This window comes from Erinaceus europaeus, chromosome 12 (assembly GCF_950295315.1).
Source record: "Erinaceus europaeus chromosome 12, mEriEur2.1, whole genome shotgun sequence".
NCBI classification, from domain to species: domain Eukaryota; kingdom Metazoa; phylum Chordata; class Mammalia; order Eulipotyphla; family Erinaceidae; genus Erinaceus; species Erinaceus europaeus.
Genome location: NC_080173.1, coordinates 19,807,601 through 19,831,751, shown reverse-complemented (window position 1 = coordinate 19,831,751; position 24,151 = coordinate 19,807,601). Strand labels below are relative to the sequence as shown.

At 41.5% G+C, this 24,151-nt stretch overlaps 1 protein-coding gene across 8 annotated transcripts in view; it reads right to left on the bottom strand.

Moving 5' to 3' along the window:
• The window catches only part of EOGT (EGF domain specific O-linked N-acetylglucosamine transferase), a 44,286-nt gene extending 20,167 nt beyond the window's left edge, over window positions 1-24,119 (bottom strand). The window contains exons 1-10 of one of the 8 annotated variants that reach the window (XM_060202899.1): window positions 24,001-24,119; window positions 22,756-22,970; window positions 22,125-22,180; window positions 21,351-21,571; window positions 20,196-20,296; window positions 18,752-18,860; window positions 14,285-14,379; window positions 13,175-13,279; window positions 8,522-8,628; window positions 5,074-5,177 (exon numbers count right to left, since the gene is read on the bottom strand). In XM_060202899.1, coding sequence (XP_060058882.1) covers window positions 5,074-5,177; window positions 8,522-8,628; window positions 13,175-13,279; window positions 14,285-14,379; window positions 18,752-18,860; window positions 20,196-20,296; window positions 21,351-21,557 — 828 coding nt within the window. In that variant the 5' untranslated portion in view covers window positions 21,558-21,571; window positions 22,125-22,180; window positions 22,756-22,970; window positions 24,001-24,119. Of the gene's footprint in view, window positions 1-5,073; window positions 5,178-8,521; window positions 8,629-13,174; window positions 13,280-14,284; window positions 14,380-18,751; window positions 18,861-20,195; window positions 20,297-21,350; window positions 21,572-22,124; window positions 22,181-22,755; window positions 22,971-23,758 lie in introns of all 8 variants that reach the window. The other 7 variants (XM_060202898.1, XM_016188246.2, XM_060202900.1 and 4 more) reach the window with 7 other exon arrangements.
• Between the last annotated feature and the right edge of the window lie 32 nt (window positions 24,120-24,151).

Below are 24,151 nucleotides of genomic sequence, written 5' to 3'. Positions count from 1 at the left end.
CTGCTGGTGGGAATGTCAGTTGGTCCAACCTCTGTGGAGAGCAGTCTGGAGAACTCTCAGAAGGCTAGAAGTGGACCTACCCTATGATCCTGCAATTCCTATCCTGGGGATATATCCTAAAGAACCAAACATACCCATCCAAAAATATCTGTGTATATCTGTGTTCATAGCAGCACAATTTGTAATAGCCAACACCTGGAAGCCAGGTGTTCAACAACAGATGAGTGACTGAGAAAGTTGTGGTATTCAGCTATTAAAAATGGTGATTTCAGGGGCCAGACAGTAGTGAAGTGGGTTAAGCGGATGTGGCGCAGTTACAAAGAGCAGAGTAGGGAGTTGGGCAGTAGCACAGCGGGTTAAGCACAGGTGGCACAAAGTGCAAGAACCAGCCTAAGGATCCCAGTTCAAGCCCCCGGCTCCCCACCTGCAGGGGAGTCGCTTCACAAGTGGTGAAGCAGGTCTGCAGGTGTCTATCTTTCTCTCCCCCTCTCTGTCTTTCCCTCCTCTCTCCATTTCTCTCTGTCCTATCCAACAACAATGACATCATTCATAACTACAACAATGAAACGAGCAATAAAAGGGAATAAATAATAAATAAATATTAAAAAATTAAAAAAAAACAAAGAGCAGAGTAAGGATCCCAGTTCGAGCCCCCTGGTTCCCCACCTGCAGGGAGGTCGCTTCACAAACGGTGAAGCAGGTGTCTTTCTCTCCCCTTTTGTCTTCCCCTCCTCTCTCCATTTCTCTCTGTCCTGTCCAACAACAATAACAGCAATAGCAACAATTAACAATAAGGACAACAACAAGGGCAACAAAATGGGAAAAATGGCCTTCAGGAGCAGTGGATTCATAGTGCAGGCACTGAACCCCAGCAATAACCCTGGAGGCAAAAAAAAAATGATGACTTCACTTTCTTCACCCCCAAATTGGATAGAGCTTGAAGGAATCCTGTTAAGTGAGATAAGTCAGAAAGAGAAGTGTGAATATGGGATGATCTCACTTAAAAACAGAAGTTGAAAAATGCTACCATGATGCCAGCCTGCTTTTCCTGGGCAGATGACCTCACCAACATGTCTTGAGACCCCCACCCCACCCCCCTCAGAGGACTACCCCCACTAGGGAAAGGCAGAGACAGGCTGGGGTATGGATCGACCTGCCTACGCCCATGTCCAGTGGAGAAGCAATTACAGAAGTCAGACCTACAACCTCCTGTTTCCCTTAGAGATCTTTGGTCCATACTCCCAAAAAGAATAAAGCTAAGAATAAAGGATAAAGAATAGGGAACCTTCCAATTGAGGGATGGGATATAGCATGCTGGTAGTGGCTAGTGTATGAATTATACCTCTCTTATCCCACAATCTTGCCAATCATTATTAAATCAACAATAAGAAATTAAAAAAAAAGAAGTTGAAAAATAAGAAAATGCAAAGCAGAACTTGAACTAGGTTTGGTGTATTGCATCAAAGTAAAGGACTCTGGGGTGGGGGGTGGGGGTCTGGGCCTGCAACATGATATCAGAGGAACTAGAGGGGGTTGAATTGTTATATGGAAAACTGAGAAATGTTATACATGTACAAACAACTGTATTTTATTTTTGTTACTGTATTTTATTGTTGACTGTAAACCATTAATTCCCCCATTTAAAAAAAAAAACATCACAACTATATTTTTAGTGTACGAAAAATTTATTCTATTCTAGGCTTTTTATTCTCGTGGCATTAAGACAGTAATTGGAGCTGTGAGAAAGCTCACCCAATTCAGCACAAATTTGACTACATGTGAGAATTCAGGTTTGAGCCACTGGTCACCACATGGGAGCATTAAGCAAAAAAGGAACTACCACAAGCAGTGAAGCAATGCTGTGGTGCCTCTCCTCCTCCTCCTCATTCTTCTCTCTCTCTCTCTCTCTCTCTCTCTCTCCCTTTCTCCCTCCCTCCTTCTCTCTGGATCTTTCTCCGATGTCATTCTAATAAAGGCTATTCTCAATACTATGATTCCCGACAGCTTCTTGAGATTTAAAAAAATAATAATACTTCAGATAAAATAAGAAACATTGAAAGGAAACTTTCATAATAAAATCCAGTAACCCTTACTAACCCCTTTAGAGAAACCATGTATGATTCAGTAATCACCCCTAGAAGTTTCTTTTCCATATCCTCCAACTTCAAATTAGCTGCCACAGGGGAAGGATGAATTTCTTTCTATTCTTGTGTAGAATATTTGGATATTGTTAAGGATGATATAGGATTTCCTCCTTGGTCTGATTCAGAATTAAACATGCTTATAGCCTATGCCTTAAAAATTCCACTTAGAGGAGTATGGACAGGCATGTTTGCTGCAGTTCAGTAAGCAGCTATGACTTGAGAACAAATTAGACAGGATAGTTCAGGCAGAAGATAAACACATGCACCGGGGCATATGTTGATTATCCATAGCATTCATCAAAGGGAATGCCATGGAACACTAAAAATAATAATTCTGGGGGCTGGGCCACGGTGCACTGGTTAAGCGCATATATTACCAAGCAAAAAGACCTGGGTTCAAGCTCCCACTCCCCACCTGCAGGGGAGTCACTTCACAAGTGGTGAAAGCAGGTTTGCAGGTGTCTATCTTTCTTTCCCCCTCTCTGTGTTCCCCTCCTCTTTCCATTTCTGTCTTATCTAACAACAACGACATCAACAGCAACAATAATAACTACAACAACATGGGACCGGGTGGTGGCGCACCTGGTTAAGCGCACATGTTATAGTGCACAAGGTCCCGGGTTCAAGCCCCTGGCCCCCACCTGCATGGGGAAAACTTCACAAGCGGTGATGCAGTGCTGCAGGTGTCTCTCTTCCTCTCTATCTCCCTGGCCCTCTTGATTTCTGGCTGTCTCTAACCAAATAAATAAAGATAATAAAAAATTTAAAAATAATAATAACTACAACAACAACAAAAAAACAAAAAGAGCAACAAAAGGGAAAATAAATAAATATTAAAAATTTTTTTAAAAAAGAATAGGAAAGCAGAGGGCTGGGCAATAGCACAGCAGATTAAGCGCACATGGCACAAAGTACAAGGACCAGCATAAGGACCCCAGTTCAAGCCCCCGGCTCCCCACTTACAGGGGAGTCGCTTCACAGGCGGTGAAGCAGGTCTGCAGGTGTCTTTCTCTCCCCCTCTCCGTCTTCCCCTCCTCTCTCCATTTCTCTCTGTCCTATCGAACAACAACAGCTATAACAACAATAACAACCACAACAAGGGCAACAAAATGGGAAAACAGCCTCCAGGAGCAGTGGATTCATATTGCTGGCACCAAGCCTCAATGATAACCTTGGAGAGGAAAAAAAAAAAAAAAAGCGGACAGAGAGAAAATAGCAAAGGAAGGAGATAAAAATCAAATAATCGGGGAGTCGGGCTGTAGCGCAGCGGGTTAAGCGCAGGTGGCGCAAAGCACAAGGACCGGCATAAGGATCCCGGTTCGAACCCCGGCTCCCCACCTGCAGGGGAGTCGCTTCACAGGCGGTGAAGCAGGTCTGCAGGTGTCTATCTTTCTCTCCCCCTCTCTGTCTTCCCCTCCTCTCTCCGTTTCTCTCTGTCCTATCCAACAACAACGACAACAACAATAATAACTACAACAATAAAACAACAAGGGCAACAAAAGGGAATAAATAAATTAAATTAAATATTTTTTAAAAATCAAATAATCAGCCTGCTCAGCTAAATCCATAATATAGATATTTGGGAGTCACGGTGACTAAAACACCAGGGAGTTTCAGGCTGGTCATGAATCCTCTCTCTCCATGCTAGCCGGCACAGAGAAGAGGGGGGAGAGGGTTGTAGGAGTTGGCTCAGTTTAACTTAGCCCATTTGCAGAACATATGGAAAAACAAGCAACAAGATAGAAGAAAGCTTTTGGAAAGAGCCTGAAAACCTTGAGTCAGTTTGAGGCAGGGCAGTGAAGCGTTTGGTTAAGGGCAAGGATCTGGTTTGAGTCCCTGCTCCCCACCTGCATGGGAGACACTTCACAAGCTGGTGTCTATCTTTCGTTCCCTCTCTTCTTTTCTCAATTTCTCTCTGTCATATCAAAGCAAAAATAAAATTTAAATAAGGAAAGGAAAAAATGGCCCCATGACACATTAGATTCATAGTACAAAGAAAAAAAAAAAAGAAAGAAAGAAAGAGATAAAGGAAGAAATAGATAAAGAAAGAAGGAGAGAGAGGTGGGGGGAGAAACACACTTGAATTATTCTGCAAGGAATTACAAGAAGGTGATAAAACATTGTGGTCTCAGAACACAACACTGGGTCAGAACTGGTGTCCAGGACCCCTCTCCTGCATGTTATTTTAGACAGTTTCTTGCTGCTCAGAGGCTTAGATTCCTCATCTGTAAAATTGGGTAATAAAGCACAGACTTTGTGAGCATACCATGAGATACCATGAGTTAATCATTCTGGGCCTCGGATAGCTGCGGATTGTGGCCTACTAACACTTATGCAAAGGGAAAATGAAACAAAAAGAAAGAGAAGGAGGAAAAGGAGAAAGGGGAAGGGGGGGACTGTTGTTCCCTTTGCTCACAGAACCATTTCCAAGAAACAAAACTGTGATGGCAGCAAAACTGGGGACACAGGAACAAACCCAAACAAAAAAGGAACCAAAAGGGAGAGGGGGGAGGAGGAGGGAGGGAGAAGGGGAGGGGGAAAGGGAGAGGAGGAGGAGGGAGAAAGGGGGAAAGGGGGAGGGGAGAAGGAGAGAAAAGGGGAGAGGTAGAGAGGGGGAGGCAGGGGGAGAGAGAGAGGGAAAGAGGGAGGAAGGGGAAGAGGGAAAGAGGGAGAGAGAGAGGGAGAGGGAGAGAGGGGGAGGTGGGGAAGAGGAGGGAGAAGGAGAGAGAGAGGGAGAAAGAGAGGAACCACAGGACCACAGGACCAGAGCTTCCCCCAGTGCCATAATAATCCCTATATAGGGCTGAGGCTTGAAGCTGGGCCAAGCACATGAAAAGTTATGTGACCTACTAGCGATAGCTAAGGAGAGCCATACATTGATTGGATGAGACAAAGACAGTGCTGACACAAAGAGTGTATTCTTACTTACAGTGTCCCACATCACGATGTACACATCTGTACTGAAAGAATTATTCATGTGCTGAGTAATATAAAGATTGATAAAATCACAGAAGTGGTGATACATGTTAACACCTGGTCTTGGAAAAAAAAGAAATCTATGTTAATTTCCCCACGGGAAAAAAAAGTTACTAAACAATTCTTATTCTACCCCATCTATATGATTACTCTGAATTATGTAACTAAATTATTGTCTTTTCCTTCTTTCTCTACCTCATCAATTTGTTTACTATGATAGACTTCTAGCTGAAATAAGTGGGAAAAATAAGTTTTCCAAAACATGATCTATATATATTGATTTGGCTCAAAATTCACTTTAAGATTGATTACTGGGAGTCGGGCGATAGCACAGAGGGTTAAGTGCAGGTGACATGAAGCACAGGGACTGGTATAGGATCCCAGTTCTAGCCCCCGGCTCCCCACCGCAGGGTAGTCGCTTCACAAGCAGTGAAGCAGGTCTGCAGGTGTCTATCTTTCTCTCCCCCTCTCTGTCTTCCCCTCCTCTCCATTTCTCTCTGTTCTATCCAACAATGATGACATGAGTAACAACAATAATAACTACAACAATAAAAAACAACAAGGGCAACAAAAAGGGGAATAAATAAATACTAAAAAAATTGATTATTTAGGGGGCTGGGTGGTGGCACACATGTTACAATGTGCTAGGTTGAGCACACATGTTACAATGTTACAATGTGCTAGAATTCAGGTTCCTTTCCTCAGGAGCTAGGGGAAAGCTTTACAAGTGGTGAAGCAGTGTGGCAGGTGTCTCTGTCTCTCTTCCTTTTCCACCACCCCCTTCCTTCTCAATTTCTGGCAGGTTTTATCCAATAAATAGATTTTTAAAAATTAAATTAAATTTAAAAAAAGATTATTTAGAAAATGGGCATGCATTTTCCCAAATACATTAAGTAACAAATGACCATTAAGTTCCCAGAAAGTAAAAGAGTCTAATTCACAAAATGGATTATATATACCTGTAAATATAAAGGTCATATATTTGATAACACTTTCTTTTTTAAATTATTTAAGCAATAAAAACACTCATCATATTGAGTATTGGCAATGATGGCAAGTGTTAACATTTCGGTATTTTTCATTCTTGGCTCCATTTTCCAAATCTAATCACTACTTATAATATTGCTGCTTGGGAAAATATTAATCAACTATTATTTCAAAGGACTTACATCTCCTATTATAATTGGAAGAGCATGAACTTTGGAGTCAGAAAAACTGGCTTGAATCCCAACTCAGCCTTCCATAAGCCATGTGTTGATAAAGCTTTAGTTTTTCCTCTAACAGTAAAAAATTAGAGAGTCAGGTGGTAGTGCAGCGGGTTAAGCGCAGGTGGCACAAAGTGCAAGGACCAGCGAAAGGATCCTGATTTGAGCCCCCAGCTCCCCACCTGCAGGGGAGTCACTTCACAAGCGGTGAAGCAGGTCTGCAGGTGTCTATCTTTCTCTCCCCCTCCTCTCTCCATTTCTCTCTGTCCTATCCAACAACAATATCAATAACTACAATAATAACTACAACAATAAAACAACAAGGGCAACAAAAGGGAATAAAGATAACATTAAAGATATGTATCTAAAAGTGACTCCAAGCCTGGCAAGTTATATAGGTACCGACAACTGTATTTACTGTAAACCACTAATCCCCTCAATAAAAAAGAAAAGAAAAAAAATTGCCACCTCGGTGGCACACCAGGTTAAGTGCACACAATACTAAGTGCCAGTTTGTGCCCCTGACTCTCCACCTGCAGGGTCACTTCACAAATAGGTCTGCAAGTGTCTATCTTTCTCTCTCCCTCTCTACCTTCCCTTTCCCTTTCAATTTCTCTCTGTCCTTCTGTCCTATCTTTAAAAAAAAAAAAAAAAAAAGGCCACAAGAGCAGTGGATTCATAGTACAGGAACCAAGCCCCAGAGATAACCCTGGAAGCAAAGTAATAATAATAATTAAAAAGTAATTTTAAAAAATTTTAAAAAAAGAAAAAATGTGCCCTGAAATGAGTCTTGAACTAAAGAACACTCATTCTTCCAATAAGAAAAGAAATGGGGTGGGGAATTGGGTGGTAGCGCAGCAGGTTAAGCGCAGGTGGCGCAAAGCACAAGGACTGGCCTAAGGATCCCGGTTCAAGACCCCCCACTTGCAGTGCAGGGGAGTTGCTTCACAAGCAGTGAAGCAGGTCTGCAAGTGTCTTTCTCTCCCTCTCTCTGTTTTCCCCTCCTCTCTCCAATTCTCTCTGTCCTATCCAACAATGACATCAAAAACAACAAAAATTTAAAAATCAGGGTGACAAAAGGGAATAAATATTTAAAAAAAAAAAAGAAAGAAAAGAAATGGGGTGGAGGCAGATAGCATAAAGGTTATGCAAAGAGACTCTCATGCCTGAGGCTCTAAAGTCCCAGGTTCAATCCTCTGCACCACCATATGCCAGAGCTGAACAGTGCTCTGGTTAAAAAAAAAAAAGAAGAAGAAAAAGAAAAAATATGGCATATCACCTGTCATTTCTCCTTCATATACCTCACTCAGTGTTTATATAAATGTAACAGTTCATGTATATCCAACTACCACAGGGAGATCACATTGTTTTCTTTATCCCTTTTCATTTGCATATGAATTAACGTGAACATACAATTTTTACTTATGCAGATTTCAAAAACCTAAAGGTGTCTTCTAACCCTAAGACTCTATAATGTAAGAATTCTGACTTCATGTAAGCAGAGGACATTAAAAACATGAACAATAAACTGTATTGGTCCTGAAATATTCATGACAGAGATCTCTCTGTATTTCACTGGAAGTTGTCTCCCATGAATATTGATATATTGCAGCATAGTAATCACCATTGCAATGTAGTGAGAGAAAGAATGCAATACAAAGTGTGCTTCTTCTCTCTAGTACAACCAGTGGTGCTTGAGAATTGAGATATGCTGTATAAATTAATGGGGGAAATAAGCTTAACTTTAAAAAATTAATAGAATAAAAGATACTGACAGAAGTGTTAACCTCCAGAAGAATTTTAAGTTCACTTTAGTCACATGATAAAAAGTCAACCAGAAAAGGTCATGGACATTCCATTCCCAACCACAGTACACAGAGGACATTAAAACCTAAATCAAGTGGTTAGAGAAACCAGACAGTGTAAATTTAGTTACGTATGCCTTCTTCTCTCATCTTTCAAGTTTGACTGAGCCAGCTGACATAAACATAAAGGTTTATTTTAAAATAATAAAGATATAAAATAATGGGAAGTTCAAACTAGTTCATTTATTCAGATGCAAGAAAGCAAGGAACAAATCCAATTTTTAGTGTCATACTCCTTGCCAACAATTCATAAACAACTACATAAGTATATCAAAAAGGGAACAAAGTCTCATTAACCAGTAAATAAGTAACAGATAAATTGGGTTCTCACCTGCATCTAATTTCATGAAATAGGTTGGTTTTTTAACAACCAGATCACATTTAGTGTCATCAATGGGTCTGAAATTGAGTTGAGTATAGCTTTGTAGCTCAGCAAACCTGAAATCATGAATAGGAGAAACTTGTAAAGAGATACTGTTAAACTCCCTATAACAACATTCTAACATGGAATCTATTCAATAGGGGTCATTATTTCTAGGGTAATGCTCTTACCAAAGTAAGTGGAACTTCTCAAACATTTTATTACTTCTCTAAAAGCAAAGGAGAAACAAGGACCAAAAAGACTTTTAAACCAGCCTATTATGCAGGATGAAGTGAAAACTTTCCAAAGGGGGGGAAAAAATTACACATGGAATTGGCCAAAGTCTATCAATGAAGTGTTAAGATTCAAAAAGATTTCCTATAGAGGGAGTCGGTCCGTAGCACAGCAGGTTAAGCGCACATGGCACAAAGCACAAGGACCAGCATAAGGATCCCCGTTCGAGCCCCCAGCTCCCTACCTGCAGGGGAGTTGCTTCACAGGTGGTGAAGCAGGTCTGCCTGTGTCTGTCTTTCTCTCCCCCTCTCTGTCTTCCCCTCCTGTCTCCATTTCACTCTGTCCTATCTACCAACGATGACATCAATAACAACAACAATAATAACTATAACAATAAAAAAGGGCAACAAAAGGGAAAATAAATAAATTTTTTTTTTTTAATTTCCTATTGAGTCTGAGGAGGCTCAAAAATAGCAATATCCCAGAATCTCTGGTAATGCATCTTTTGGGTTCTGAGAAAGAGGACATTCTAAGAATTATGGGTGTCTTTGAAAGACAGCAGACAACTAGATTTCCCAGAAGAAAAAAAAGAAAGAGGAAAATTTGTTTCTGAAAAGATGTCTTTGAAAACTACAGAATATGACATCCAGATTAAAGAAGACAATCACAGACACATAGAAATATTCAATTAACATGAAAGATTGCAATTTTCTTTTGAGACTACATTTGAGGTCAAATAAATAACACAGAGGTCCTTAAAAATACCCACAATGATGAAATATTATGAGATAACACAGAGGTCCTTATAAATACCCACAATGATGAAATATTATGGTAGTTGCAAAACTATGTCTGCAAATCCTTTGCTAGTTCTCCACTGAGGAAGGAGAGATTAATTCCTGCCCCTGGAGAGTGAGCTGGACTTGGTGATTCACTTCTGATGAACAGAATATGGCAGGAAAAAATGTGCATCACCTCAGCAATTAGGACATACAAAAGCTGAGGCCACTACTAGTTTGATCATGTGTCTGTCTGTCTATCTATCTACCTACCTATCTTTCTTCTCCTCCTCCTCCTTTTTTTTTTTTACCACAAGGGTTATTGTTGGGGCTCCGTGCCAGCACAATCCACTGCTCCTGGCGGCACCCCCCCTTTTTTCCCCCTAATTTTTATTAGATAGGACAGAGAGAGACATTGAGAGAGGAAGAGGAAATGGAGAAGGGGAAAGAAAGGCACTTGCAGCCCTGCTTCACCACTTGTGAAGTGAACCCCTGCAGGTAGGGAAAGGGACTCAAACCCAGGTTCTTGTGCTTGGCAATAAGTGCATTTAACTGCATGTGCCACTGCCTGGCCCACTCATCAGTCTCTATTTTTAAAAACATTTTATTTAATTTGTTTTTTACTAGTGATTTAATATAATTTACAAAATCATAAACTAATAGGGGTATAATTCCACATTGTTCCCACTGTGAGTTCTGTGTCCCCATCCCCCTCCAGCAAATTTCAATAGTTCTCCCAAGGTCATAGATATGGGTTGACTTCCTATCTATATCTGTATCATATACTTTGGAGTAATGTAGCACATAGCAACTAAGTAACTAATACAAATACACCTTAAGTAAGACCATGATAATAAAATGCACTAGGAATCAAACACCAGATATCAAAATGGAGTATTTTAAGACTGGAACCAAAATGCCCATTACTGTCACACAAGTTTATTAAATCAAGCTACTGCACTGAAGACTATAAAATGCTTACAAATTTTGAATGACTTACTAGCATGAATGTTTAACTTCAAATATTAATAGTATGGTTGTATTGTTAATGGGAAACTGGGGGATGTTGTGCATATACAAACTATTGTATTTACTGTTGAATATAAGACATTAATTCCCCAATAAAGAAATAAATTTTTTTAAAAATTATTTTTTTAAAAATGAGTGCCCTACTACTGTAGAGGGATAGGATGAGGGTTTCTCTATAGTGACAGAATAGTTCTGTATCCAGCACTGGTTACTAGCTCCTAGGCATATAGTATTTATTTCACAGAATTATACAGTTTTATTTTTTTATTTCTTTATTGGGGAATTAATGTTTAACATTCAACAGTAAATACAATAGTTTGTACATGCATAACATTCCCCAGTTTCCCATATAACAATACAACCCCCACTAGGTCCTCTGAATCCTTCATGGACCTGTATTCTCCCCACCCACCCACCCCAGAGTCTTTTACTTTGGTGGGATATGCCAAATCCATTTCAGGTTCTACTGAGAGTGAGAACATCCCATATTCATCCTTCTGTTTCTGACTTATTTCACTTAACATGAATTTTTCAAGGTCCATCCAAGATCGGCTAAAAACGGTGAAGTCACCATTTTTTACAGCTGAGTAGTATTCCATTGTGTATATATACCACAACTTGCTCAGCCACTCATCTGTTGTTGGACACCTGGGTTGCTTCCAGGTTTTGGCTATTACAAATTGTGCTGCCAAGAACATATGTGTACACAGATCTTTTTGGATGGACATGTTGGGTTCCTTAGGCTATATCTCCAGGAGAGGAATTGCAGGAGAGGAATTGCAGGGTCATACAGTAGGTTCATTTCTAGCCTTCTGAGAGTTCTCCAGACTGTTCTCCACAGAGGTTGGACCAATTGATATTGGCCCAGCAGTGTAGGAGGGTTCCTTTGACCCCACACCCTCTCCAACATTTGCTGCTGTTACCTTTTCTGATGTATGACATTCTCACAGGAGTGAAGTGGTATCTCACTGTTGTCTTTATTTGCATTTCTCTGACAATCAGAGACTTGGAACATTTTCTCATGTGTTTCTCAGCCTTTTGGATCTCTTCTGTGGTGAATATTCTGTCCAAGTCCTCTCCCCACTTTTGGATGGGGTTATTTGTTGCCTTGTTGTTGAGTTTGGCAAGTTCTTTATATATGTTGGTTATTAAACTCTTGTCTGACGTATGGCATGTAAAGATCTTCTCCCATTCTGTGAGGGGTCTCTTGGTTTGGGAGAATTATACAGTTTTAAATGGGCATTTATAAGCACTGGTGATATCAACTGTGTTTAAATAAAAATATTGTGCCAATGCCAACTTCCTGTTTCCGATCATCATTGTTATGATTATGATCTTGTCAGATGTTATCATTAGAGGAAGCTGGATTAAGGGCGCAGTGGGAGCTTCTTATACTGTTTTAAACTTCCAGAAGTCTAAAATTATTTTTAAATAAGTTCTTTAATGTATTCTGATTCCGGGAGTCGGGCAATAAGGCAGCAGGTTAAGTGCAAATGTTGCAAAGCGCAAGGACCAGAGTAAGGATCCCGGTTCAAGCCCCCGGCTCCCCACCTGCAAGGGAGTCGCTTTACAGGTGGTGAAGCAGGTCTGCAGGTGTCTGTCTCTTTCCCTCTCTTCTTCCTCTCCTTTCTCCATTTCTCTCTGTCTTACCCAATAATGATGACACCAATAACAACAACAATAATAACTATGACAATAAAACAACAAGGGCAGCAAAAGGGAATAAATAAATAAATATTTAAAGTAAATAAAGTATTCTAATTACTTAACTTTTGGAACTGGCATATATATTTATACTTATATTTTATATTATATATTTACTTTTTTTTTTGTTAGACTATACAGTGCACTGAATCTTATAAGTGTTTTAAATCAAAATATCTTCCCAAAGTCATATAAAGTTTCCCTGATAAAAAGTCAGGGAAATTTATAGTTTTAAAAAGGACAGTTGAGAAAGGTCCTAGGGTGCTGAAGATGGTCTGTTTTGGATGTGGTATGAATTAACACTGGGCTGGAAGGCAGCATGGTGGTTATACAAATAACTTTCATGCCTGAGGTTCTGAGCTTCTTCGGCCCACACCATGAGCCAGAGCTGAGCAGTGCTCTTGTGAAAGGGAAGAAAAAAAAAAAAAAAAAGCAGAAGAAGAAGAGGAGGAGGAAGCAGTGTTACACTGGTAGGTTTTCCATAGTCTCCAGTACATTATTCTAAATGTTTGTTATGTAATTTTATGTGTATGATTTTTAAATGTATTGTCCAAAACACATGATGAGGAGTTATTCAAAACTCATTTTGAACTGATCATTTTTTTGATAGCAAATAGTCAGTACTATATCATATACCTCCTAATATTTTTTTTACTTTTAATTTCCATTTTTTACTCCCTAGTATTCTATAAACATATATTTAATTCATATACAAATGACGGGTTCACTTTACAACCACCATATGCTGGTAGTTCATGCCATGTTATCTACAAGTGATGTAACATTTGAAAATCCCTACCAAAATCCTCAAGTGTCAGGAATAACAAAAACCACCATAGAAAGAAATATACAGATATATTTTCTTTTTAAATCTCACCAAGACTGCAGAGGGCTTTTGCGCTGACCTTCAGACATCAATGTACGACTATCAAGCTTACAGTGTCCTCCAATTTCACCACTCTGGAAAAAACCTTCCTTAAACCTAGGGAGAATATAAAATTAAGCTGAGTTCAGGATTTTTTTTTCATGATTCAAGCACATTGATTGTAACTGAGGTGGCTTGCGATTTTCCAAAACTGATTTTTCCATGAATCTAACTTTTTCTAATAGAATGTTTAAATAGAGTGGTTTGGGAGGTGGTGCAGTGATAAAGCTTTGGACTCTCAAGCATGAGGTATGAGTTCGATCCCCAGGAGCACATGTGCCAGAGTGATATCTGGTTCTTTCTCTCTCCTCCTATCTTTCTCATTAATAAGTAAATAAAATCTTTTTAAAAAAGAATGTTTAGATAGATAGAAAACTAGCAGAACCCTGTAAGGAACCTGTCCCCAGGTATAACTTCACAATAATAATTGCGGTCAATTTGGGTCTATACACACACACACACCCTCTACACTCATGGTAATATTATTATAAAATAAATCTAAGGCATATTCCTGAATCTGAAAATAGTTCAGAATTGTCATTGGGTTTTTTCTTTTCACAAACTGGAGCTCTGTATTTATGGTTTCATTGCTCCTAGCCTGCTTTTTCACTCAGATAGACAGAGGAGCGATATCACCGTATCAAGAGACCCAGTGCCATGACACTCCCATGTGGTACCAGGGTTGCATACATGGCAAACCAGGAACCCTACCTGGTTATCTATTCCTCCAACCTTTCCATTGGATTTTTTAAAAATATTTATTTATTTATTTATTCCCTTTTGTTGCCCTTGTTGTTTTATTGTTGTAGTTATTCTTATCATCATTGTTGGATAGGACAGAGAGAAATGGAGAGAGGAGGGGAAGACAGAGAGAAGGAGAGAAAGGTAGACACACCTGCAGACCTGCTTCACCATTTGTGAAGGGACTTCCCTGCGGTGGGGAGCCCGGGGCTCGAACCAGGAGCCTTAAACCGGTCGTGTGCTTCGCGCCACGTGTGCTTAACCCGCTGTGCTACCACCCGACTCCCTCCATTGGATTTTTAACATCAACTTATTAAGTACCTGTCGTTGCTTCTCTTGATGTTTCTTAAGTCAAGGTAGAGATTGGATGCTCTACAATACTGAAGATAACGGGTACATGCCAGATTTGAGTCATTCTGAAATTAGGTTTGAGAAAAAAGAAAACAGTTAATTGCAAGCATTAACATTCTGAGGACACACCCACATTTGAGAGACCTGCTGACAACTTGTATACCTTCTAGTTCAAACCATACAATGTGATAAGAAAAGCTTCCCAAAGAATGGTTTTATGTAAAGATTTTTCTCCTCCCCAGTTGAACTAGTCAAGCATACGTTTGCCAATTTGAACACTTTCAGATAACTAAGAACTCTCAAGTGTTTTATTGGCATCACCTCAAATAGTAAAACTAAAAGATGTGTTGTTCAGTTCAGCCCTTACTTTAAAAAAAAAAATCAGGGGGTCGGGCGATAGCGCAGCAGGTTAAGTGCACCTGGCACAAAGCGCAAGGACCAGCGTAAGGATCCCAGTTCCAGCCCCCGGCTCCCCACCTGCGGTGGAGTCGCTTCACAGATGGTGAAGCAGGTCTGCAGGTGTCTGTCTTTCTCTCCTCCTGTCTTCCCCTCCTCTCTCCATTTCTCTCTGTCCTATCCAACAACAAACGACATCAACAATAACAATAATAACCACAACAAGGGCAATAAAAGGGGGAAAAATGGCCTCCTGGAGCAGTGGATTCATGGTGCAGGCACTGAGCCCCAGCAATAACCCTGGAGGCAAAAAAAAAAAAATCAGAGCCATTACTACCCCCATAGCTATGTAAAGAAGAATTTTTCAAAGAAGTGCCAAATGAAACATGGAGGAATGTAAATTCCAGAAATGTTCAATTGCAAGGCAAGCAGGGAAACTTGCCAGTTTTATTAAAAAGGTACTTCCTTTGAATCATAAAATGTGTGAGAGTCCGTCTCAACAGCAAACTGCAAGAATATTTTCTACATCACAGAAGAGTCCAATCCCAGACACTGCTTCTATGTCTTCCAACCTGGTTTGTGCTGAAGTACGGATAGCTTCAAAACCACTTATCTGCTTGGATTTTATTTATAGATTTAAATGCCACATTGTTTTTCCCACGTCTCCCAATGAACATGATGTCTTAATCTTGGCCAAAGGGTGCTTTGGGATCCACAGTTGGTAAGGGGTCAAACTCTTAACAGCACGGTGAGCATTCTATAAGCCATCCTGGAAAAGCCAGGCAAGGCAGTGTCTATTTCCTCACCCTTTTCATATGAACTGCTAAACTACAGCCACAGTGTCCAGCATATAAAACCCTGTCCATTCAGGGAATCCTGGGATTCCCACATAGACATGATGAGCCAAGACCTCTAAGAAATCCCTGTCTCCACTGTCACTGGTCATCTCCATCAGGAACAACATAGTAGACCCTCTTGTGGGCCTATACAGGACCTTGCCCTCAATGTGAGCCAACGTTGGTAGAGACTACCCCATTCTCTGAAGGGAGGTGGGGTCAACATACTCTGCCACTTGAGGAAGACGGGTCTTGCAATTAGTGCAACGTAAAATGTTCCTAGCTATTACCATAGAATTTGAGCTCAGACCTACAGGGATGCAGAGGTCACACAGGCTCTTATGCTGAATATGGGCCCCAGATCGAATCGATGGGTTAACAATATTTATATACTTTTTTATATATTTGGGAGTTACTCTCTGCCCACATCCGGCTTTCTAGTCCTATTTCCAACTCTGAAACCATCTCCCCAGACAATAACTTTAGCCCACCTGCATGTTAGCTGTCGGGCTCAGGCAAAAATTAGCAAAGTCATGGGCCCTTTGGAATATACCTAAAACAGACCTACTAGCTTTTTCCAAAATGGAGACCCCAAATATCATCTGCTATAGTCTTATTTTTAGATTTCTGATTATTAAACAATTTGTTTTGCTTTATATCTTAATGCTTTTTCAGGCACTCCAAGTGGCAAAGGCTACCATGACTCCAGCCTGCCTTCCCTGAGCAGAGGACCTCACCAATGTACCCTGGAACCCCACCTCTCCAGAGCCCCGCCCCACTAGGGAAAGATAGAAACAGGCTGGGAGTATGGATCCACCTGCTAGTGCCCATGTCCTGCGGAGAAACAATTACAGAAGCCAAACCTTCTACCTTCTGTACCCCCATAATGATCCTGGGTCCATGCTCCCAGAGGGATAAAGAATAGGAACGCTTCCAATGGAAGGGAGGGATACGGAACTCTGGTGGTGGGAATTGTACCCCTCTTAGCCTAAGGCCTTGTGGTCTTATCCATCATTATTAAAAAAAAAAAAAAAAATCCTGTCCATTAAAGGCACCATGAAGAGGGCCGGTTATGACCATGCCTTCTTTCATTTTCAAGCTAATCTATCTTACTAAAATTACTTCAAGTTTGACTATGTGACACCCTTCAACAGCACGACAGAACGTATATGCGGTTTCTGAATTTGTTCTTCTCAGTTTCCAGAGTTCTTGGAGATAATGGAGATCCCTGAGATGTCAAAGATTCAGGAAGGGAATTAGCTGTAAGTACTTACAACTTCATAGATCTTTAAAAACTTTAACTGAAGCCTTTTGTGGGGGGAGTTAGACCCTGCTTGGAGCAATTTTAAATGGAGGATCTGATCTAAGCTTATTCTAGTAACGTTAGGCAACGTTTTAGAGCAGAAGGAGCTGAAAGGCTGAGTTTCAAGTCCCAAGAAGCAAGATTTAAAGCAATATGGAATCTACTCTCAAACTTACTGCTCCAAACCACCTGCTTCCCTTTCTCTCTCTCTCTCTCTCTCTCTCTCTTTCTCTCTCTCTCTGTCTCTCCCTCTCCGTCCCCCCTTCTCCTTTCTCTCCCTTTTTGGTGAAGCAAGGAAAATGCACATGCCCAATTTCACCACTCCCAGATAAGACTCTTCATTTATACAGACACAGAGAGACACCACCCAGCCCCCAGTTCCCCTAACCCCAAGCTGTGCCACCATCATGTAGCTCCAGATACAAACCTGGGCAATGTGTATGGCAAAGCACGCACTATACTCAGAGAGCGATTTCTCCCTTCACCTTACCCGCCTATGAGGCCCTTTGACATTGTCTGGTTAGTCTGGTTCAGAGTGCAATGTGGTGTGGCTGAAAGTACACAGGCAGAAACCTGCATGATAATTCTAGATATACATCTACATAGCAGCTGTGTGGTCTTAAGAGAAGTAGCTCCACTTCTCTGGAGACTGTTTTCTCTCTGGTTAAATGACATTAGTAATACTTGCCCTTCTTGTGAAAATAAACTAGCTAACACATTTTAAAGAGCTTGTTGTAAACTGCAAAGTGCTATAAAAGCAAATAGAGAAATGTAGAAGGGGCATATTTTTAGGCAGGATGCAATTTATCAATTTATATTCTTTCATGCATGTTAAGGGAAACAATTCTAAATCCAGAAATGAGATAAATGCCTCAAAATATGACTATCTAATATATGTGTGCAAACAAGGGCATGGCTTCAAAATGCAACAGAACTTTTTAAAAAAAGTTTTAAAAAGGGTGGGGGTGACAGCATAATGGTTATGCAAACAGACTCTCATGCCTGAAGCTCCTAAGTCCCAGGTTCAATCCCCCACACCACCATAAGCCAGAGCTGAGCAGTACTCTGGTGTTTCTCTGTGTGTGTCTCTCTCTGCATCTCTCTCAAAAATAAAAAAATTAATTAAAAAAAAAAGAAAGAAAGAAAATCCATGGCGATCCAAGAGATGGTGCAGTAAATAAAGTGTTGGACTCTCAAGCATGAGGTTCCAAGTTTTGATCCCCACCATTGCATATGCCAGAGTGGTGCTCTGGTTCTCTTCCTACCTCTATCAATAATAAATAAAATATCTTTAAAAAATTCTAAGTCAGGCTGGGAAGACAGCATAATGTTTATGCAAAATACTTTCTTTTTTAAAATATTTATTTTTCGTTATTATTATTGTTGTTGTTATTGATGTCATCATTGTTGGATAGGACAGAGAGAAATGGAGAGAGGAGGAGAGAAAGATAGACACCTGCAGACCTGCTTCACCACCTGTGAAGCAACTCCCCTGCAAGTGGGGAGCTGGGGGCTTGAACCAGGGTCCTTAATGTGGTCCTGCCATACGCGCTTTGCACCATACGCGCTTAACCTGATGCGCTACCACCCGACTCCTGCAAAAGACTTTCATGCCTGAGGTTCTTAGGTCTGAAGTTCAATTCCTAGCACCACCATAAACCATGGTTGAGTAGTGCTTTGGTCTCTCTTTCTTTATCTCTTTCATTAAAATAAATAAATACAATATATAACAACCGGGATCCTTACGCCAGTCCTTGCGCTTTCCCACGTGCGCTTAACCCACTGTGCTACCACCAGACTCCTGAGAGAACACTTTCATAAACTTTACTTGTTCTGATGTCCCAATGTGAACGTCAGAAATATTTTTAAATGACTATGCTCACGTATAGGTTAGACACCTACCATTTCCTTAGAGTGGCAAAGCACGTGCATCTCCTCAAGTCTCTCACCAGCATATCCAAAATCAGCCTGTTTCCAGAAGATATCCATAGCTGACTCAAGGGTGTCTGTCCTACTCAAAAACAGAAGGTTTCCATGACATTTTTCCTTCAACATTTTATTTAAAGTTAAAGTCTATCATTGCTTGAATTTTTTTTCAACATCACTGGGGTTTGATCCATTCAAGCCTACTTTTACAAATAAAAAGAAAGAGGTAGAAAGAGAGGTGTGGGGGGTTGTGGGGGGATGGGAGACACCATAGCACTGAAGCTTTCTTCATTGTGGTAGAGGCCAGGCTCAAATCTAGGTTGTGAGTATGACAAAGCAATTGCACTAAATGAACTAGCTTGCTGGTCTCACTGCTTTAATTTTTAAGTAAACCATGACAATTTTCTTAAAAACTATCCCTCACTACATGAAGTTACCAAAACAAGTTCCATACAAACTTTTTCCTGTGCATATACATATATATGTACATATATACATATATATATAACAAAAATTATGAACTTACGATTACCTGGAACTAAAAACAATAAAATGTTTATTACTGTATTTTCTTTTTTAAAAAAAAATTTTTCTATTTATTTATTTATTCCCTTTTGTTGTCCTAGTTGTTTTATTGTTGTAGTTATTGTTGTTCTTGTAATTGATGTCGTTGTTGTTAGATAGGACAGAGAGAAATGGAGAGAGAAGGGGAAGACAGAGAAGGAGAAAGACAGTCACCTGCAGACCTGCTTCACCACCTGTGAAGCAACTCCCCTGCAGGTGGGGAGCCGGGGGCTCGAACTGGAATCCTTATGCCGGTCCTTGTGCTTTGCGCCACGTGTGCTTAACCCGCTGCGCTACCGCCCGACTCCCCTATTACTGTATTTTCTTTGGGGAGGAAAATGTGTTATGAGTCATACTGTTTTCTACATTGATAGAGACAATGACAAATATTCTTGCCTCAAATGGGAAGTCAGTCAAGTCGAATTCATCAATGTGTAAGCAAATTAATATCTAAAAGAATCACTACTTAAAACCAAGATTCAGGGCCTGGCAGTGGCACACCCGGTAGACTGAATATATGACCTGGAATTAAGCCCCCAGTCATCACCTGTAGTGAAGAATCTACATAAATGGTCAAACAGAGAAGCAGTTCTCTCTCTCTCTCTCTCTCTCTCTTTCTTCCTCCCCCTCTATCTCCCAGTCCTCTTAATTTCTCTGTATCTAGATTAGAACAAAAAAGGGTGGGGATGGCTACCAGGAGCAATCAATTCATGGTGGAAGCACTGAGCCCCCAGCGATAAGCCTGGTAACAAAACAAAAAAAAATTTTTTTTTAAATCTACCTGAGAGTTGGGCATTAGCATACACCACAAAGAAGACCACTTAGAGGGAAGGAGGTACTGCTTCTGAAAACTTACCATCCCATGTCGACATAGCTGCAATGTGGGTAACCAAACCTGAACTCTGGTTTGCAGGATTTCTCATAACCCCAGCAGTACTTTAGATTTTGTAAGTGTTTCTGGAACACAAGATGTATACATTTTGACTTGTCTCCTTTCTTCTGTTAGAAAATACTATTAGATTTGTTTTTTCCAGGAAGAGAATATATCTTTATTGAACTTTCACATTTGTATTTTATACATCTTCATGCCATAAAAATAACCCCAGTAAATTCCAAGAATAGCAGTCTCAAGAGTTCTTAATAATTATCCTTAATCAAAGCCCCCCAATACTATGTCTGTTGTCCAGCTAAAAATTTAGATTTTATCTAGATGGCCAAAGACTATTGGAATTGGAATTTCTTGAAATAGCCATTCTTAGTGAGGAAAGTGTTCTAAAATCAGCCCCAGGAAGCAAACTGCAATTCCATCACCAAAAGAACTACAACTTAAACTACATGGATCAGCAACTTTGCTTATCAAGCAAGATCAGCAGAGCCCCCTACCCCCACCCCCAACAGAGGGACAAGTCAGCAGCTCTTGGGAGATTGAGTAGCTGCTATTTGGTGAGAGAGCTTAAAAGGGCTCTTCTGCATAGTCGTGGGAGCAGTGCTGGTCCGATTCCCAGGTCAGCTTCTCCATATGCTTCCTGTGCTGGCACTATGGGAAAGGAAGCTTCTCACAATGCCCAGCTTTGATCTGGGGGAGAAGGGGGAGGTTTGTGAGACATCTTAATGGGCTCCAATTTGAGACCTTTCCAACAACCCTAAAACAGAAGGAAGGCCACAGTAATGTCTTAATTATGTGGAGACAGAGGTGGAGGTGTTATTAAATTAAATGCTAAGAAACCCTTTTCAAGTGCAGTTTAAGAAAGGGGGGGGCATGAAATTCTTTAGTTACATTTAACTAGAGGGTCTTTACTCCTCAAGTGCCCTTTAATTTATTTACAGAGTATACAAAATAGTGTTAGGTACCAATGTATTTTTACATGTCATTTTGTTGAGTAGGACATGATTTTAGGTGAAGTTCAGTCACTCAAACATGACAACTCAGTTACAAAGGTAGAATAATTTGACCATCAAGTTCAGGTTATCATCTTAAAAAACAAATAAGAGTAGAAGAAATAATACCCACTTTATAAGGGCAATGTGAGTCTTTCTTACAGAGCGTGGCAATGTGTCTATTATTGTGAAGAAAGAAGGGAATGTGTTCTTCTGGCAAGTGGATGCTGGCATAGTCAAAGAGAGGGGTATCTGTACTGCCTTCAGCCTCAGGAGACTCATCTTGACCACTCAGTGGGATGTCATGAAGCAATATTCCGATGACAAGCAGTATTAACATAGCAACCTCCAAACCTAGAGTTAAAAACATCTCTATTAAGACCTATCCTTTGAAAGTCAAAGGACTCATGGGCAAAGTACAGCTACAGTACTGAGTAATGTTCCTCTCTCTGATAGTTATTGCAAACCTGTTAGGTGCCAGGAGCTCTGTGTATATAGACAGACCCACTGCTTTTATGGAATATATAAGGTCTCTGGCAAGGTCTGCTGGTACTGGTGCATAATGGAAAACCCAGCTTTCAAATCAGTCTTCATTGATATGGGTAGTAATAATGAAACCTTTAGAAACAGTCTTTTATGTTCAATCAAGTCTCAATTTCCAAAGCCAAGCAATGAACAGTCATCAGTAAGAACACCAAGCAGAAATCCTTTTCCCCTGTAGAATGACAAACCTAGTAGATTTTCCTCTAGGTTGCTCTAAAGAATATAGTTATCTTTTGTAAAGGGACTCTAAATTAATATATTTAATGAGAACATTCATCCAACAATGAGTTGATAGCAACTTTATAGAATTTAAAAAATACATGTTAGTAGTAACAGTAACTCTACTTACAATGAAAATATTTACCTCTTTAATCTTCAGAACCACCCAGAAGCTGTTGTGATGTTTCTGGCATCTGAAACCTACTGGAAATAAAACATACTCCCTTACAGGATGCAAGAGTAGACTATCATCCAAGTGATACTCTGAATTAAGGAAAAGATTGAAAGAGAGCATAACATCAAGAGGTAATTCCTAAACAGACAAGTGGCTCACTGGGATACCGTTTCTTAATGTAAAAAAAAAAAAAAAAAAAAAAGTGGCAGCGCCTTCAAGGTGGTAACTTTACAGATCTGATTCTAAGTGTAAGCAGGAAGGAAACAGCCAACTTTCTACAGGCAGCAACTAGTTCAGGTCACGGGACACATAGCAGGAATAACATGCCTAGGAGCAAACAATTCACTTGTAATGCTACTCACTGAACCACACCTGACCCCCTAGGGATCAATAGGTAGGATGTTTTATCCTTTAATTTATTCTTACAGTTAAAAAAAAAAATCATTGCTAGGACCAAACTCTAACCTTTGGTTATCCGAGTCCATTACCCTACACTAAGTTCCTGTCATACCTAAACTCACCGATCCATAAAGAACCACTGAGGTCATGGGAAAAATGTAAAAACTCAGGTCAGATGCCTGGTGTTCGCAGGGGCACGTACCCACTTGCAGAAGCTAGAGGAAGGAGCAGGCTGTGGCTGCATGGAAGCACAACCCCAGGGCCTGGCAGAGAGCCTTCCTGATCTCTCTGAAGCCCTCCAGGAGATGGGTGGGTGCACTTCTCTGCTAGATGGAAGTTGTAGTGGCTGAGATACTTTTTTCCTTCATCACAAAGCAACTGGCTCTGTCCACTTTGTGGCCTTTGGATTTCCAAGACCTAAAAAGGGGAAAGGAGGGGAGAAAGGGAAATGCCCAAAAGATTATGAGAGGTGAAAACAAGGCTGAGCAAGATCAGGGATGAAATGAGGGGATGCTCATCCCAGGGGAAACATAAAGGAGGCGTTTAACAAATTAAAAGTTAAAAGCAGGAGCTGAGCAGTGGCACACTTGGTAATGCATCCATCTTACTATGTCCAAGGACCTGGGTTCAAACCTTCAGTCCCTACCCGCAGGGGGAAGTTTCACCAAGTGGTGAAGCAGTGCTGCGGGTGTCTACTTTTTTTATCTCCCCCTCCCCTCTCAGTTTCTCTCTGACTCAATCCAAAAATGAAAGTGTTTTTTAAAAAATTAAAAAGTTAAAAGTAATGAGGCCCACAGTGATTCCTAAGCATCCAGCCCCTCCTTGTCCCTTTTAAGGCTCAGGGTCTGCAGGGAAGAGAGTCAGAAAGGAGGATGTAGAGATGCCAGGGTCCTCAAGCTGTCTGCTAAAACATCAGTGAAGGGCACCAAGCTAGGAGGGAGGGATTGGGGCTAGCGCCCTTCCCGCAGCCACCATGCTGCACTCTCCAACTCAGGGGCCGCCTGAGTCCCTTGGCGGCTCTGCGATTGGGGTGGGGAGGGGGAAGGTGGAGGACAGAGGTGGGGGGCGCCAACCAGCACCGCACCCTCTAAGCCTCTGGTCTCCAGAGAGCCTGGGAGCCCGGGCAGGGTAAACGCAGAGTCGGACCAGACATCAGGGTACCCTCCCTCCACCCGGCCCCAGGAGCACCCCGCAGCCCCGCGCACCGCTGCCGGCAGGGAGGCCCAGGTCCAGCTTCTCGGCGCTGCCCGCTTCCCCGGCGGCCGCAGGCGATGGGCTGGCGACGGCGGGTCCAGGGAGAGGCTGCAGCCGGGGAGGTCGCGCCCAGAGCCCGCGGGAGCGCCCGCGCGCGCGTCGACGAGAGAGGCGCGCAGAGCAAGGCGGCCGCGGGGAGGGAAGGGGAACGGGGCGAGGCTCTGCGGGTTGCGGGGCGCGGGGCGAGTCCCACCTGGAACCGAGGGAGCCCGGGCCACAGAGGAGGAGCAGAAGGCGGCCGCTCGGAGGAGGGAGGCGTCACAACCGGCCACAGCCGCTCACCGGAAACCTCGGGCGGCAGAGCGGCCAGGGGGCGCCAGGGAGCTGCCCGGACACCTTGGCCA